The 18,070-nt window shown below is 49.4% G+C and overlaps 1 protein-coding gene across 1 annotated transcript in view; it reads right to left on the reverse strand.

Moving 5' to 3' along the window:
• BMP6 (bone morphogenetic protein 6) overlaps nucleotides 1-18,070 on the reverse strand; it is a 137,178-nt gene continuing 119,108 nt past the window's right edge. The window contains exons 3-7 of the mRNA XM_069493223.1: nucleotides 14,506-14,654; nucleotides 13,565-13,762; nucleotides 2,206-2,282; nucleotides 1,312-1,422; nucleotides 1-1,212 (exon numbers count right to left, since the gene is read on the reverse strand). Of these exons, the coding sequence (XP_069349324.1) occupies nucleotides 1,063-1,212; nucleotides 1,312-1,422; nucleotides 2,206-2,282; nucleotides 13,565-13,762; nucleotides 14,506-14,654 (685 nt within the window). The 3' untranslated portion in view covers nucleotides 1-1,062. The remainder of the gene's footprint in view (nucleotides 1,213-1,311; nucleotides 1,423-2,205; nucleotides 2,283-13,564; nucleotides 13,763-14,505; nucleotides 14,655-18,070) is intronic.

Below are 18,070 nucleotides of genomic sequence, written 5' to 3' on the forward strand. Positions count from 1 at the left end.
GTTTCCCAGTACATGATTGTGAAAAAGACATTTTAAAAATAGTCTAAAATTTAATCTGAGTCTTAACTTTCTACAAGAGAAACTTGTGATTTTGTTTCATAAACAGCACACTCATCTCCCCAAACCCATTCCTAAAGGCTGGGCACCCCTTCCTCACCTTCCTTCCCTCGTTGGTCCTACCCTTGTGACCTGGGATGCCATCAGCCAAGGCAAAGAGAGTCTTACCGAAATAGTGAGATGTTAGAATCTACGCGCCTGAGGTTAGTGTGCTTGCCAAAGCTGCTCCAATAAAGAAGAGGGTGCAGAATTGCGGTCACATGTCACACGGTTAAAAGGAGGGCGCCTACAAATGCTTCTCACCCCTGGCAGCCTCACCTCAAGGTACCACGTCTACTTTTGGTCCTAGCAGAGAATACAGCAAATGGAGGAGTGAGGTGTGGGAATGATACGGTTTGACGGAATAAGGATATTTATTTTCACACCAACAAAACTCCACAAACAACGGCAACAATTGAGACAAAAAGCACCTCCATAGAGGCCTGGTTACAGCCTGGGATGTCGATCCCATATGGAATTGGCCTTTCTGGGAATGAAATCTGTGACTAGAGGCATCCTCTCCCCACCCCCAGTTTCTGGTATCTGAATAATCTGCCTGTGATGGACAGTACTGAACCGGCTGATCACTCAGCCAAAAATACTTCTATTCCTTTGAGATTTTCCCTGTTCACTCATACCCCAAATAGCTCGATCTGTAATTAAAACTAATTTTGATGGGTTTTCTTGGGGGAGGGGTGGTGCTTAAGATTGTTTCTGCAGTTACCAGACCTTACACTACAGACATTCAAACTCCGCTTCCTACAGACCAACAGCTACTCACGTTGTTTACGAAGTGAGCAAATTATTAACAACATCCTTTAAAATCTCCCTTGGGCGGTAAGGCACCAGCATGAGATGGCTTCAAAGTCTTATCTTCCCACTCAGCTGTGTTTCTGTATGTTTTTTAAGGCAGATGCGATGTAGGAATCCAAGGCAGAATCTGTGTCCCCAGCAACTGGTGTCAGGTTAGTGGCATCCACAAGCTCTTACAACCATATTCCTGTATTTTTTCAAGATGACATTAGAGTTGTCATCAAAGTAAAGAACCGAGATGGCATTTAGTTTGGTTGGCGCACAGCACGGTTTGGGGACATACTCAGGATTCATAAGGTGAACCTGTTCCAAAACAAGGGGAGGGGGGGAAGGTACCATTAGAAATGACCCTTGGTCTCAGCTTGTGACCCTACTTAGAAGATGAAAAGTCCCGGAGCTCACCAGGGTCTGCACGATCGCGTGGTTGGTGGCGTTCATGTGCGCGTTGAGGGGGAAGGAGCATTCTCCGTCACAGTAGTTGGCGGCATAGCCCTTGGGTGCGATAATCCAGTCCTTCATTTAAGCAAAAGGGAGCAACAAACGATTAACACACGCTTCTCACAGCATCTGTGCTCGCAGGAAGGCCGCGAGAAGGCCAGGGGACAGATGCAGCAGACTGAGGGGTTTGTCCAAGTTCACATGCAAGTGGCAGAACTGGGAGAGGAACCTGGCGGGTCTGACTGCAGAAACCTCGCTCCCGCGACAGGCTGTTAGGCCAGAAACGGGCCTGGGCCTGCTCCGTGTCCTTGGCCCTGAGGAGCCTGAACAGGAACCCACAGTGCTCCCATCGAAGTGATGCCACCTGCATACAGAAACTGCCTTCTGTCACTCATCACCTAAATGTGCGGCTTTTCTTACAAACTGGTGGTAGCTCTCAGGTACGGAGCAAAACATCTGCTCTTCTGGGTGCTCTGGGTGAGCCAATTTATAGCCATTGAAAAGTCAACCCTGTCTCAAAACACAGTTAAAATGTGTTTGAATGCCCAAATAAATATGTCCTGTGGTCTTTGAGAGAATGAGGTAAGAGCTTTGGGAACTATGGCTACTGATTTTGAGGGGGACCACAGAGCTGGGGAGCCCTAGCAAGGTGGCTGTGGGTGCTTGGTGCACACCAGGGGGCCGGGCCCTCCTCTGCCCCACCCCAGGAGCCTGAGCGCTCGCGAGAGCTCCTCAGTGCTTCCATGGAAGAAAGCATCTCAGCCCTACAGCCCTAGGTTTTTGGTGACAGCTGCTGCTGTTCAGATGAGAAGAAATTGCTGAGAAAGGACCTTTGTTCCTCTCGTCCAGAGAGCTCACCTGCCAGCCCAGGTCCTGGAAGCTCACATACAGCTCATGCTTCCTGCAGGCTGTTTTCAGTTCACTGCTGTTATAATCTGTCGGAGGAGATCAAAAGATGTGCCCATTAGCTCATTCATTCCTTCATTTGAATACTTAATGGGGAGGGTTTGCCATGTGACAGGCTCCGTACTCGACTCAGGAGAGCCGTGAATGAGGCCCCTGCCAGGCACAGATTCGGTCACTCCACAGCTCCATCGGGTTCCTCATTATTTGCGTGAACATTTTGTGTGCTCTGTGTTGTCCGCTCTGGGGTCTACTGGGCACGTGTTGGCTCAGAGACCTTGGAGCAACAGAGGCATGCTGTGAGCCCTGCTGCGTGCAAGGACTGTGGAGGATGTGCCCAGGACACCCCTCAGGGGCATGACTTGGAAGACATCACGTACGCATGATCAGATGGTACCAGGAGGGACTTGCTGTGCTTCAAACGGGGACCCTCTTGAAGTTGCACAGGGGCTTTCAAGGTAGCTACTGGGCCAGGACAGTATCCTGAAAAAAGTAGAATGGGGCAGGGCCTACGTAGGAAGCCCAGAAAGGAGGGCGGGTGGAGAGAAGGGGACACTGCGCAGGGCCATGCGTTCTCGTGTCATACTCCAGCCTCACTGCCAGGGTTGAGCCCTTTTGCACTAAAGCAACGGCTCCTAAGCCAGCGGTTCTCTGTGAGATAGATGAAGTGTATATACCCGCCCTGCGCATTACAGGAAAGAGCCACTAGCCTGGTTTAACCTAATCACTGATTCATTGAGGCCTGTCGGAGCAGCTCTTCCGTGACACGCTTTCTGCCTGGCACCAGGGGAAGCAGAAGATGAGTCAGACGGGGCTTCCCTCCTCAAGAACTTAGGGATGGTGTGAGACATGTACACAGGAACTCAAATCCAAGTCAGAATACGGATGCTACGTGCCAGGACCACAGGCAGATAAATACCACCGGAGCACACAGAGGGGCAGGTGAGCGGGAGCGAGAGAAGAAGAGTCACCATGTTAGGATGGATTCCAGGACATGTGAGGAGGTGGCAGGTGAGATAAAGCTGGAGAAATGGGAGGCCTAGGGTGCTGACCACAGTGACGAGGACTTCCTGCCAGAGGCACGGAGCTAGCCTTTGGAGGCTTCTGAGCCACAGAGTGACATATTTAGAGCTGTGACTCTAAAGGACTAATCAGTCTGTAGCTGTGTTTGAGCATGCCAGGGAGGGCAGAGAGATGAAGGGAAAGGAGGAACCTTCAGAGAAAAGTTCTTCATCTAACGGGGACGTCAGCGGACGTGAGAGCCCACATCATCTTCAGACGACCTCCGCCCCTCTCAATGACATAAGCCACTAAGTCACCTAATAGGTGAAATCCTGTTTGAACTGGATTTTCTTATTTGCACTCCTGGACTTCCTAGCCCCGAAGCAGGAGAGAACATACAGATTTTATGATTTTTATCAGAGAAAGAGACAAACAGTAAGTCAGGTCAGTGACCTATACCGGAAGGAGAGATGGGACTGCGTTTTGAGATGGTTTTCCAATTCTAAATCTGTTCATTTTTTCCACCTGCCCACCTCAGCTCACAGGACCACCCTAACTGTAGCTCCAGCTACAGCCCCGGAGCAGCACTGGACGGAAACCTTTCACCATGCGGGTACCAAGGGCTTTTCTCTCCGTGAAAACCAACCAACCACCACCCACAAGATAAAAACTTCCTGCTGAAAATAACCCCTCAACAACAACAACAAAAACCAGCCACACAAAACAGCCTCTCAAGAGCAGAGCTGGAATGCCGGAGAGGAGTCACAGACTCCAGAGACTACCGGTGACAGTAGTCTCTGAACAAGGCTGTAAAGGAAGAATACCTAAATTAATAGAAGGGATAAAAGAAGGACTAGCAACCCCAAAACAAGAACATTATGGGGGGAAAACATGAAAAAAGAACAGGTAGATAATGAAAAAGAACATTGGTTGTTTAAGGCATTAAACAATATATTTGAACAAACCTCTTCAAATATAGCAGAGTCAAATGGCCAGAAAATAGGTTTATCTCTCTGTAAAGAGACACGAAAGATAGAATGAAAAGTCCAATGTATTTCTAAATAGGAATTTCTGAAGACAGTAATGGGGCAGAAGTAATATTTGATGACACAATGGCTGGGAATTTTCTATAGTAGAACTGAAGAAAGGCAAACACCTTCAAATTGCAAAGGCACAATAGTCCTGAATAGACCAAATAAATTCCTATCTAGCCACATCTGATGAAACTGTAATATATCAAATACATAGAGAAATTCTTTAAAAAGCACCCCAGAGATTAAAAAGAAAATTACCTACAAAGGAACACAAAGTAGATCGACAGCAAACTTGTTAAAAAAAAAATACACATTGGAAAATTAAGTAATATCATAAAATTGATGCCATCAACCTAGAATTCCACACCCAGCTGTTGTGGATATTTATAGTTGGCCACGTAGCTTTCAGGAACACCTCTCACTTGAGGGCATCCCTGGACAGGTGAGAATCAGCCCCATTTCCCGTGACAGATCACTCCCCTCTGCCCCGCCTGCAGCTGCAGTAGAGGCTCATGACTTCATCAAAGCCAACCACACACCCACCCTGTACTACATAACTTGAGGGAGTGACTCAAAGGTGAGATCAAGAATGGGTGGCATGGCAGCCAGGGTCCAGGGTGATGGCCGAGGTATGGTGTCCAAAGCACGTTGTCCCCATGACCAGATAGATCCGAGCTGGGCCTTGATTCCATGAAGTTCTCTGGTTCTCTTGGATGAGTTCCCTGATACCCTTATTTTTCTCTTTACGTTAATTACAGTCTGTTGCTACTGCATTCAGTAAAGAGCGCTGTGATAGTTAATCTGATGTGTCAACTCCTCTTGGGTAGAGGATGCCCAGTCAGCTGGTAAAGCATTTTTGTATGTCTATGGGGTGTTTCTGGAGGAAATCAGCATTTGAATAAGTGGCCACCAGAGACCTGCGGTGGCAGCCACAGGCACCTTCCTCACAAGATTCAAGAGGAGCAGAGAGACTGTGGGTCCCATGATGAGGAGGAGCTGCCAGGGACAAAGGAGCAAGCGTAACATTTATGTGCAGGAATGACAGGGGAACTCCATTGCTGTCGCCGTCACTTCCCTTTGTGGTCATCAGGAAAAATCATGAATGCAGTGACGCCATCGTGGCCTGAGTGTCAGGATTGCCTGTGTCCATTTGTTGTCCGGAAGGCAAGCTCTGAGTTGCTGAGCTGGTGTCTGAAATGAGGACACTTTCACTGGGGACCTGGCCCTTTGATTTGTGGGGTCGGCACTAACTCCGGGTGGCCACTGTCAGAACTGACTCATAGGACACTCAGTTGGTGCTGAAGAACTGTCCTCAGAACACAGGCAGGGACAACCTCTTCCCGTCTGGACTTCCAGTTTCTTTTTCTGGTCAGAATCACGATGACACAGTCGAAGGGGCTCACTCCTAACTTTAGTTCTAGTTTTCTGTGAACCTGCTGTTGAGTTGACTCAGTGCTCAACAAAGAGAACTTTCTCTGTAAGAACAGCCATTTCTTTTAGAGCTAGACACTGACATTTTTGTTCAGGGCCAGAGAGAGGAAAGGGAGGAATTCAGCTCTCCTGTTTTTCTTCCTACAGATACTCTCAGGCCATGCCCAAGTTGCCTCGTAGCTCCATGCTCAGTGCTGGCAAAGAACGTGTAAATATTTGTGAAGGTCGATGCTCCTCGGAATGCTCGCGTCTGCCGCGCAGGGGTCGGTACCCTGGTTTCCACGTGGAATTACACTGACACGGTTTTTTTTTTTTAACAGATTGACAGATTGCAGAAAAACTTTCCCCTCACTGCCACCGTACTTGGTTTTTGTTTAGATGAATGGTCTAAAGAGGGCCAGTAAAAATTTATGCAGTTAAAATTTCCCAGGAACATCCTGCTTCAGTGGGAGGAAGGAAGGTCATATAGCTCACGGGAAGGTAGAGCGCTGGGGAGAAGCAAAAACCAAAAACCCCAGAGAAACAGCCCCTGAACCAAGGCAGGCCCGTCCCCAGGACAGCAGTCCTCCGCGTCTGACCTGTGGGGGGCCGGCACCCGAATTGAAGAATTACCAGGGAGTTTCTCTGAAGCTCAGAGTTTCGAGCCCAACCCCAGACCATGAGTCAGAGTCACTGAGGACGGGTCCCGTGGTCCGGGTGAGCCTGCGGCCACTGGAACCAGAGCTGCCGCCTTCCAGACAGAGGCTCCCACACAGGTGACGCTGTTACCGGCCCCAGACACAGAGCCTGGGGGCCCTGGGCATCGCCAGGACACAGCTGCAGTGAAGGCCCAATCTTGGTCCTACTCAGCCTGAAGAATCTTTGAAATTTAAAAAAAAAAAAAATTCAAAAAATTTCAAGGAAAAAAGCTTTTTTCAAGGGATCAGCTGTTTTAAAGTTGAGCACAGAAGGTGAAATCCAGTCCTCCGATCAGCTGACACAAAAGTGGAGGGCAGGGCCTGAGCCCAGCAGCCCCACCGGGGTTCCGCCACCCCCACCCCCCGCCCCGGGTGGCTTGGACGAGCAGGGCCGAGCCATGGGTGGGTTTGGGCAAAAAATCTGTTCGGTGATCCGGTGACCAAATCTCACGATCACAGAACCCCCCAGGACGAATTTCTTCCATAACCGGAAGATAACGCCCGACTCTGCTCTGAAGCAGGAGAGAAACATCCCTCACCACAGGTTCGAGCTTCAGATACATCAGAATAGCTGAATCGCCTTTTGCAGAGTGAAAGGCCTCCCTTTTCCATCGCCTTCCGTGGGGAAGCCTTCAGATATGATTGGTATTAAAATGCCCAAGTCCTTCCTGTCTTCTCCAAATGAGCATTATAGACATTTAAATATAGATTTTAAATGGAGATTTATTTTTAATTTTCTTTTGTGGCAACAGACCTGACTTTTAATTTTTCCTAAAGCCACTTAAGCAAAAAACATTTTGTGATCCTTTATAATCCCCCCCAAAGCAAAGCAAAACAAACAAAAAAACCCAAGTATTTGTATGAAAAAAATGGTTTTGTACATGAGATTTAAATGATTTTATCTCATAGTGTGGGACGGGTGGGGCCCATCACACAGGAAGTTTCAAAAGCTCCTTTAGGGGACTGGGGGTGAACTTTAAAGATCCAAGACAGACCTACCTGCTTTCCTTCTAGAAGAAGATCCTTCAGCAAGAACTTCCACACTCTGCAGTGGGAAAGGTAAAGTGACCAGCAGAGACAGGCACAGTCCCTCGTGGAAGGACAACACAGCTGGGCAGAGAGGTCCAGGCTGTAGTGCCCCAAACGTGTCCGTTTTTAAGCCTGTATTTTCCCAAAACTTTGCCGAGGGAGGTTTGCATCTCATTCAGGCCCTCCGAACAGTGAAGCTGGCAGAAGTGTCCCATTCGTGCCCCACGGCTGAGCCACGACCCAGGCAGCGGCCACGTGCATGGTACACTGGTTGTACCCTGAATGCTGGCTGTAGCTTGAACATGGGGTCACACCCCACCGCCCTAAGGAGGACATCTGGGTTAATTCCATCCAGCGTCCTTTGCATTTGGTCCTCCTGAAAAGTGCACACGCAGCGAAGTGCAGAAGAGCCACGTTAGGGAAGAGTTGGCACCCCACTGTCGGTTTATTCCTGAAGTGGAATCGATACGTACCATGAGAGGCCAGTGACACGCAGGCTGCCCTGGCACCGAAGGCCATGAGATCCCCAGGGGGACGAGCCCTGGGAGTGGGGGTAGGGCACAGCCGTGTCCTGAATTTCAGGGCAGGCAGCAGGCAGGGAGGCTGCACCCTGGGCCAAGGCCACAGAGCCACAGCGCATGCTGCAGCTGCCAACACGGCTTGAGCTCCAGGGGGTGGGACAGGTGCACCCGAGTCGCAGCAGTGAAAGCCCAGCCTGGTCCCAGGGGCCTGGGCAGCCCGCCCACTGTTCTCTCCAACCTCAGTAGAGGAGAGGGAGAGAGAAACAAAGGGGAAGATGGGGGAGGGAAACAAAGGCAGAAAAGAGACAAAATCACCATAGAAACCAGGGGGGAGGGAAGGAGAGTGAGAGAGGTGGGCAGGAAGCTGCCTCCTGGGCAGGGGCTTCTGCAGAGGAGCTACTTAGCTGCCACGGGCTGACCCTGCAGCCCCGCCAGCTCAGCCAGGCTGTCCCTGCTCGGCAGGTCACACACAGCCAGAAAAATACCAGCGCGGCAGGAGCTCGGGACAAAGCAGCAAGCTCCATGCCCCACTTCCCAGCTTTTCTGAGCTCAGGCTACAAACTCTTTCCAAAGGAAACTTGTTTTGTAGAGAGAACAGTTCACTGCTTTTATTTCCCATCTCTCCTAAAATGACAAGGGCAAGGACTATAGCGGCTGTTCAAGTGGCACCTCTATCCTCATGGGCCTGGCCACTCTTCGCGTATCCCTGGGCCTCGTCGGGCCTGTCTCATCCCAAACAAGCCTCTGGCTCCCACGTGCCCTGCAGAATCAATACCGCCATGCAGGAGCAGGCTGGAGGGGCCGGTTCCCTGTGTCACTGACACGGTAGAGGCTGGGGACCACGCTGGGTTCTGACTTCTGGTGTCAATCATTTCTCAACAGGTTTGGGGGACGGCTTCGCTTGTGAAGACTAGACTTTGTTCACAGCCTGGATGGTTGACACCAGAGGCAACAAGGAGGCTCCGGGATTTCAAGATCTCGTGAGGCCCCATTTAATCCTGGCAGGACTTCGGTGTATTCTCAGCTTTTGTCTTGATTCTAAAAGAATATGGAACTACTTGTCTTAAAAATACACAAAGTCTTTAAGGAGACTGAGCTCTGAGCACCTTCTGTACCCTCTGCCACCTCCTGGACTGAGCCTCCAGGCCCCGGTACCCTGCAGGGTTGGTAACGGTTGGGGCTGGTAACGGTTAGGGGATTATTTAGGCATCTTGCTTATGCCTCCTTGTCACTGCCTCTTAGCACGGCTGCCATTTGGTTAACCTCGGAATGAGCTAGAAGGGAACTTTCCAGTCTGCTTCACTTCTGGATAACTACTGTCCTGAAGACGCTTCATGGTCAATGAGGGTCGAGCATGCTGAAAGCGGAGTTTGAAATGATTCCCACCTTTCAGTCACCATAGGCCATGCCTGCCCTTTACATCTGTGGAGAGTTACAGTTTGATTTCATTTAGGAGGCCCCGAACAAGCCTCTACTTCTTAACGAAGACATCTGGAGACCAAGCTGAAGGCCCTAAAATTTTCATTTAAGATCAAAGTGACAAAGTAAAATTCCCAACATTTTGGAAGAACTACAAACTGCTAATTCACGGTTCTGAGCTGTGTCTATTTTCCCCAAGTTTTGGATGGCCATGGTGGGCCAACCACTCAGCTTTGGCACCCCCAACTCATGGACACCAAGGACACTGTGGGGACCCTGTAAAAGCAAGACCCCCAGTCTGTGCACTGGAGTTCCTTGAAATCTAGAGCAAAAAACTGCATAGTTACAATAAAGTTCTCACACAGTAGTTTTGTAAGAGATGAATTCTGGTCCCCTTTCTCATGCTGGAAGCATACTGAACGGTCCTGATTAGGAAGCTTAAGGAATAGAGCTATGAACTATCAACGAGGTCAACAGTATACCTAAATGTGGACCAGAGCCACGTTTTTTCCCTGGAGTCCTTAAAGATACATGTTTGGATGGGTGGGAAAGAGCTGGAAGGAGAAGGTACTATGAGCAACACTGACAGGTAGCATTGGCGCAGTGACAGACTCATCCCCAAAGGGTCTTGAGAGGTTGTTGGGTTCACAGACAGTTGTCAGAGCTGGGTAGTGACAACAACAACAAGAAAAGGAATGAAAGAGGCTACTCCAATTTTACATGAATTGTTAAAAGTGGCAGATGATGTTTCCAAACTGTCATCTGCCAAAACAAAGACCAAATTCTAAGTCACAGTGTCAGCGACTCACTGGCTGACTTGAAGTTGCATGAACTACCCACCCTCCCCAAAGATGTCCTGGAAACGTCTTGGAAAATTAGCCAGATCAGAATTTAGAATCACCAAATGGAATCATCCTTCAAGGCCATTTGTTCATGGACTTTGTAGTGGATTGGCCAAGTGGTGTCACACTGCCCCAGAAGACAAAGCAATGAACCCCAAGAGGAAGCTACTGTAAAAGGGGGTGAATGACAACAAGTAGAAAGAGACCACCAAGCTGGAGCTACAGAACCCAAGGGCAGGTGCTGTTGGAGCAGCAGGCTAGTGAAAAATGAGGGCTGGAAAGGAAGTGCCAGGTTCATTAGAATCTCCAGTGGGCTGCACAGGACGGCTTGCACCACAACTAGTAAAATGTGTAACAACGATAAACAATACTGCGCAGACGCTAGCCAAGCCCCCTGGAGAAGTGTAACACAGCCAACATGTAGCCTTCACTCGGAGCCGACAGCTGCAGAGAAGCAAGGGCAAGTGCAAACCATCCAGGGAGACTTCGGTCCAAACCCACGTGTTTGGAAAGTCCAGCTTGAAAGCCAAGTACAAATGTTAGAGTAGATTTTGGTGGGTGGTGGGGCTCTTGGCCTCTCCGCTGTTGTGGACTAGCCCTGCCCTCTCAGGCACAGACAGACAGCTCAGTTCCAAAAATAGCCACTTATTTCCCCGCCACGTGTCACCCTGATGACAGGCAATTTGATGAATGATGTTAACTTCTTTACCCAGATGCAGGACAATCCCGGTGGGCTGCTCCTGGTGGTGGTTGTTTCAGCGGAGAACTATCAGTTCCTTGGGAGCAACTGTGGAAGAAGGGGGCAGCAGAGGCAAAGCAATCTCTTCCTTCCACCTCCCTAAAGATTTACAAGGGGAAGTCTGCCAGAGGCTGCAGTCACGCCAGACAGCACGACTCTTCTGTCTCTGCAACATCTACCTGGTTCGAAAGGCCCAGCAACACCTGGCCCCACAAGGGAGAGAAAGCCAGACAGCCCACTTCTCCAGGTAGCAGGCCATCCTTCTGGAAATCCCTTCCTCTGCTCGCCCACTCCCGTTAACAGAAGAATAAATACAAAAGGAGCCAAATATCGAAAGCAGCACCTCAGTGGGCTGGACACGAGCGATCTCTCAGATCACTTGAGAGGAGCTTTGAAGAGAGTAGGAGGAAGAATCCTTCGTAGTAATGCTCTCTTGGGGGCTTTTAAATAGGTGAGGCCAGAGGGACTTGCTATGAACTCTCTTGCCTTAGCTCTTGCCGAAAAGAGCAAAGCAAACTTGGAAGTACTGTGCTGGGACATGGTGAGCCCAACAGAGAGAAAAACAGAGACTGTCGCATCTTATTGCAAATTAGATCAATTTTCATATCCATATTTAAACTCATCAAACTGGAAAAAAAAAGTTGAAAGGGGCTTGCAAAATAATAATTGGGTGACATTGCTTAAACCCGAATCAGGCACATGTTTTCTCAATTTAAAAACACTGGTGTGTGTATTGGGTGGGCTGGGGTAGACCGGGCTATGGAGAGGGGGATGCTGAATAAATCAAGTGAAATTTTAATTTTAAAAAGCAATCAGCATTTCAAGAGATGCCTCCATGTCTGAGGTCCCTGTATTAAACTGACCACAGTTCATCAATAAATTGAAGCCTACCACTGGCAGACTTCAGCATCATACCCCGGAGGAAAACACGGAGATTATTAACTCTGTTCAGCAGGCTGCCTCTGAAGTCAATCAAGGAAAGCAAGCATTTCTCCTCCTTTTTCAAAAACCCCAGCCCTGACTGTTTCTGGTGGTAAACACAGGAACACCCATGCTGTGCAAGGCTTCCAGGAAACACCAGGATGACAAGCAGCAAAATGTCACATCACACTGGGTGGTGGATCCTCAAGTTCCACGTCCAAGGTACTGGTAAAAGAGACAGCTCATTAAGTCAGAATCTAAAATGCAGTCTCTTCCTCCCAGAGAAAGATTAGGTATCTTGAGAGACGGCATTAACCCTTTCTGGCCTGAAAAGGACATGTATATAGGGTCACCTGGAAGAATTAATGTGTCTTCCAGAAGTGTCTCCTGTCCTTTCCTGGGATCCCAGCATATGCCCTGACAACCTGCTTCCTATAACTGGATGTAACTGAGCTTTGAGGGCTATTATGAGCCAGATTTTGATGCTTTTCATCTAATCCCAGAAAATCTGCAGGGTATTCATCATCTTCACCTTATAGATGAGTAAACTGAAGCTGAAACGGAATGGGTTTGTCCAGAGTCACAAGGTAGCAAGTTCTCTGCCTACAAATCCCCCTACTGCAAATCCTTGACTTCATGCTTGACTCCCACGTTCTTTAAGTAGCCAAAGGAACCCCAGAACTCACACTGGCTTTAGAGTCAGAAATGTCTGAGTTTCAATTCCATACTTACTAGCTGTGTGACTGGCTGGCAGAAGGAAACATCTACCCCCCCACCCCACCCTGTGTATCCATGAGTGGACTTCCACCCCATCTCCAAAAAAGGCACGGCCATGGGGGAACACTTCTGAAGGACCGCTGAACTGACACTCGGCAGTCGGGGCTGGTTCCTCTCCCTTGCCCTTTGAACTTGCCTGTTTTGGGCAGTGGGATTGATCTCATTGCCTAGCTCCAGGGTGGGGCACACCACCCAAGCCAAGCCAATGAGAGCCATGCCTGGCTTTTGGCTGAAGAAGGGCTCTCTGTCTGAGGTTGAGGTTGCCAAGAGTGACAAAATCCTGGAACTGCTGGTTGCCTTCCTGGCCACCATATAGAGACAGTCTTTCTCAGAATGCCACCAACAAAGGAAAACAGAAAAAGAGAAGAGAGATTTCCTGGTATCATCCAAGCCCATGGACCCAGCCATGCCTAAAGCTGGAACCCCTGAACTTCTCACTTAAGTGAGCCAATAAAACCTACCCTAGAGGGCTGTTCGAGTTGACTTTCCAACTCTTCCAGCCAAGAGTGCTGACAAATACAAGTCCATATTACACAAATGTACCAAGTTTGTTTGCACATCACAACCCTCTAGGCATAACACAACTAGAAAAAAATCTAGGTGGTCCCAGGGTTTTGATGGGAATGAAAAGAGACTTGGAGAAATCCAATCAACCAGAAAGATGCTTGTCTGATAAACAGGTAGTCACGATGCCTGCAATCTGCACACTCAGACTTCAGGTAACAAGTGTTCCACCTCGAGGGCCCTGGGAACCCACCCAGGTGATCGGTGACCATGATAAGGCCCCATAATCCCTATGATACCCGACAGGACTTTGCATTTGTTGTGCAGAAGTTGTTCAACATCTGGGACCACGAGCACGATGTTTATTCTCACTGAGGCCAACAAGGCCTCCTGGAAAACAGGCTCCCCGCAAACCTACCTGAAGCGCTGGAGACCCGGGACACGTCCTGGGACTGGGTGGAGCGGTTGCGGCTCTGCTGACGGCGCCGGCCGGAGGCTGACCTGGTGGAGCGCACGTGGACCTCGCTCACTTTGAAGAAGGCCACCATGAAGGGCTGCTTGTCATAGGGGCCGTCTCTGCCCACCAGGCCCGCGGCCCGGGGGTGGATGTGGACTCCTTTAACGCAAACCAAAGCACACTTCGCTTTTTTGCACGGAAACTTACCCCGCAGCTGCACAGTTAAGGGACACTTGGAACTGGTCTCCCAAAGTGCTAACAGAGAAGAATGAGCGTGAGGAAGAAAATCCCGCGTTCTCACACCCCAGATGGCGCCCTGCGCAGGGGCAGAGCGAAAGCCTTCCCTCAAAGGCACGGGAATGCCACCGAGCAGCGGCATGAAGTCCTGGGCTGCGCCGCCTCTGCCAGTCTATTCGCCTGCAGTCACCTTTTCTTCCTAGCGTCTTTCTTCTCAACCAGTGAGGGACCCCACGCGCCGAGCGCGCACAGACTGAGGGCCCCTGGGGGGCGCGATCGGCAGTGGGGACCTGGAGCGGCTGAGCTTTGGTGCCGCAGGAGGAGAGGGCGCTGGAGGGTCGCTCGGCAAACCTGCTCCTCAGGAGCTAAAGGGATGCGCCTGCAATGTCCCTCCTTCTGCCTTTGGCTGGGACAGCTGTCCTCTCATCGTCCCTCTCCGGGCCCTGACCACCCTTCTGAGGGGATGTGGCTCCAAGTCCTTTCTAGAATACCTCAGGGAAAGGTTTTGGTTCTCAAAAGCAGTCACGAGGGCACCGTAAACGAGGCCCTCCCGGAGCTGAGAACCTGACTGTAAACCACGGTTCTGCCGCGACTGCTGTAAAGGAAATGAACGAGCAATGACGCCTTGCCGGACTCTGGTGGCGAGCGCACGCGCGAACACTTACCGTCCCGCGTCACCACGCTCAGCTGAAGCCCCATGTTGTGCTGTGGGGTCACGACCCACAGATTGCTAGTGGCCGTGATGTCAAACTCCAGCCAGCCTTCTTCTGAGGCCCACACTACGCGGGTGTCCAACAAGAATAGGTCAGAGTCTCTGAAACAGAGAAAGAACGAACCGCGGTGAGCGGCGCCCCGCCCTGCCCCCAGTCCCACCCCGCCGTGTCGGCGCCACGACACGGAACGCCCAGTCAGGGCACGTGCGCCTGTGGAGCGCCACGCACAGCGACGGGCCACAGCCCTGCCGGGACGTGGGCACGACACAGTGAGGACAGACGGGAACGTGTGATAAGCCGCTTCACAGACATCCGAGCAGCCCTCGCGGTCGCCAGAAGCCTTGCTCCCGTTGCTTCCGCCACATTTTATTTTGGAATTGGGATAAATTACAGATGGATGTTATTTTGTGTTTTATTTTAATACTTACTTTATTATTGGATTATTTTATTTATTTGTAATACTATTTATTAGTGAACCGCTTACTTTATGGCTAGCAAATTCTGAATGGAGGGAAGTGGAAGGCAGTGAGAAACAGAGTTAAGGAAATACTAAAATCAGGATTCGTGTGAGCATTTACAGGGTGAGGCACTGCCTTTTTTTTTTTTTTTTTTTTTTATTTAGGACCTCAAAATCTACGTGTTAGTTTCTGTGAAATAAGGAGAAACAAGAAGCCACATCACATTTCTGAGTAATCATCCATTCTTTTCTGTTAGTTGAGGCTACTAAATGGTCTGTAGTGGACGCCAGGTCCTTGTGCCTGTGCACTGTGTCAGCAGGGGTGGATGCCGAGGGGTTTTAAAGTTCGTCCCAGCACAGCTCTGAGCTGTGGCTGCGGTTCTCTGAGGCAAAGTCAGAGTCCACTCCTTCCACTGGGTTCCACAGGGAATATTTTTATATTTTTCTCAGTTTTCAACAAATGTAACCCCAGGGATTGTGGGAAGGTGGTGCGAAGGTTTCTTTCTGTTCACCCACATTTCATGGTAGTGTCAGGAGACTGTCACCTTCATGTGTTTCAGTGACAATGTGAATCTGAGTTTATATCCCAGGGCCATCCGCGTGAAATGGCCTGGGATTCCCGTGACAAGGAGGAGAATATCTTGGCCACAGAAAGATTCAGATCTCCTGGTGTGGAAATATTTTGCTGCAATATCTTACAGGGATAGGAAAATGACTAGAATTAAAAGTACTAAACTTGGCCGGGTGTGGTGGCTCATACCTATAATCCTAGCATGGATTAATAGGTATAATCCAAGGATCATACCTATAATCCTTCCCACCTGGGAAGCCACGGTGGAAGGACTGCTTGAAACCAGGAGTTTGAGACCAGCCTGAGCAAGTGCAAGACCCTGTCTCTACAAAAAATACAAAAATTAGCCAGGCATGGTGGTGTGCACCTATAGTCCCAGATACGCAGGAGCTTGAGGCAGGACGATGGCTTGAGCCCAGGAGTTTGAGGTTGCTGTGAGCTATGACGACGCCACTGTACTCTAGCCAGGGTGACAGAGCAAGACTCTGTCTCCAGAAAAAATAAATAGTACTAAACTTAAGAGGAGCATCACGATAATAATAGCACACACCTAAATAATTTACACAGTGCTTTCATCTACTTCACTTTGCTTGGTCCTTAGGATAATCCTAAAAGCTAGGTAGAGTATCGTTATTCCCATTTCACAGCTGGGGAAACAGACTTGGACGTGAAGTTAATAGTCACATGGCCAAGGTCTCAAGCTAGTAAGTGCAAAAACCAAGACTCGGTTTTGGATTCAAAGAGTTTTCCATAATGACATAATGACATACTGCCTTTTGAGATTATTACCAAAGACAACCTATGACAAATGAATGAAACTCATCTCTATTTGGTCAAATATTTATGAGGTCCATGAAACACCAAGTTAAAATTTTTAGCTTTGTCAGAGGAGGAGCAAACATTTTCCTGCTTACATGGCTGCTTGGAGTTAGAAGGGAGCTCTATTGTCATCTTTTCCAAGTATAAACAGTAGGTACTTCTAGCAGTCGTTTACTCAGCTGCTTCCCACAGTCTGTGGGGGGCCACGCTCAAGACTGCCACATTTAAAGCACCCTCCGATGTGGACAGGGCTCCCCCACAGTGACAAATCAGCCCCCATTACTGAGGTAACCACTGGGAGCCGGGAGACAGGGGGTGTTCATGGAAAATAGCACGAGGGGACTGCAAGTCCAACGCTTTGAAGTTCAGATGTAAAAAAGACATAAATTCTCTTCTGGAAGGCTGTAGAAGACCCTTATCCAGAAATAACACAGACAGTGTGAACAGCATTGTGAGAAAGTAGCCCCAGACCCAAAGGAAGCACAGGACATATTTGTGTCACAGGGCAGAATGTGGCTGGCACTCTGGCATCAAGACCTAGTGACGGCCAGGCACAGTGGCTCATGACCGTAATAAGGTCAAGGTGGGAGGATGGCTTGAGCCCAGGAGTTGGAGGCTGCAGTGAGCTATGATCATGCCTCAGCACTCCAGCCTGGGTGACAGAGTGAGACTCTGTCTCTAAAAAAAATAAAAGACCCAGTGAGAATTTCAGTGTATAAGGTTTCCCCAAAGCAAGGACAAGAAGTGTATGGGACTACCCATGAGGATCATTGTTGCCATTTACAGTGATGCCACAGGCACTTAATTCTTAGAGATTTGTAATAAGGATGCAGAGAAATACTGTCCAAAGCATGAACACAGCTCTCTATAAAGAGCCAGGATGAGCTTTTGTTTTGACAGAGCAGGGTTTGTGATAAAGGAAATGGGAGCGTATTCCAAGAGAAAGTGGGGATGAGACAGAGGCTGTCATGCAAAAAGGACAAGGAAAGCAATGAAAACGAGACAGAGGAAGAAGGTGTGAGTTTAAGAGGAAGAACACAAATCCGAAGCTACACTTGGAGCAGGGGTGGAAGAGCACTGATACGAAGGATTGACAGCCACTGTGCAGAAGCAACTAAACCTCCAGGGTTGGTGGGAACGGTCTCCATCCTGACTCGGCTACTGAGTCATGGTGTGGCCCCCAGGAATTCGTGTTGTTTCTGTGACAAGCTTTCTGACTGTGCGATGACTTGAGCTCTCACTGCTTAAGAGATCTGTGAGATCAACAAACGCAGTCTAACAGCTGAGCCTTGAAAGACCACTCTTGGTGGCCCAGGGGCAGTGAGGCAGTCCTAAATTTAGACATGTGGCTCTAAGATGCTCGGGGCCTCTGGGAGGAGGACAGTGAGGTAAAGCATGGACTTCAAATACCTGGACTGAGCGGAGGAACAACCAATATTCACTGCGTGCTTCCAATCCATGGGCACCACACCGAGGGCCCTTATTCCTTAGGACAGCCAGAGAGGCAAGTCCTAGTATGACGTCTCTTCCACGGCTGAGGAAATGGAGCCCTAGAGAGAGTCTCAAGGTCCCATGGGTGTTAAGTGGGGCAACCAGAATTTAACCAGAGCCCAGGCCCTTAACCATCGTGTATCTAAAAGGTAGTCACAAAATGGATGGGATACACGCTG

This window comes from Eulemur rufifrons, chromosome 18 (genome assembly GCF_041146395.1).
Source record: "Eulemur rufifrons isolate Redbay chromosome 18, OSU_ERuf_1, whole genome shotgun sequence".
NCBI classification, from domain to species: domain Eukaryota; kingdom Metazoa; phylum Chordata; class Mammalia; order Primates; family Lemuridae; genus Eulemur; species Eulemur rufifrons.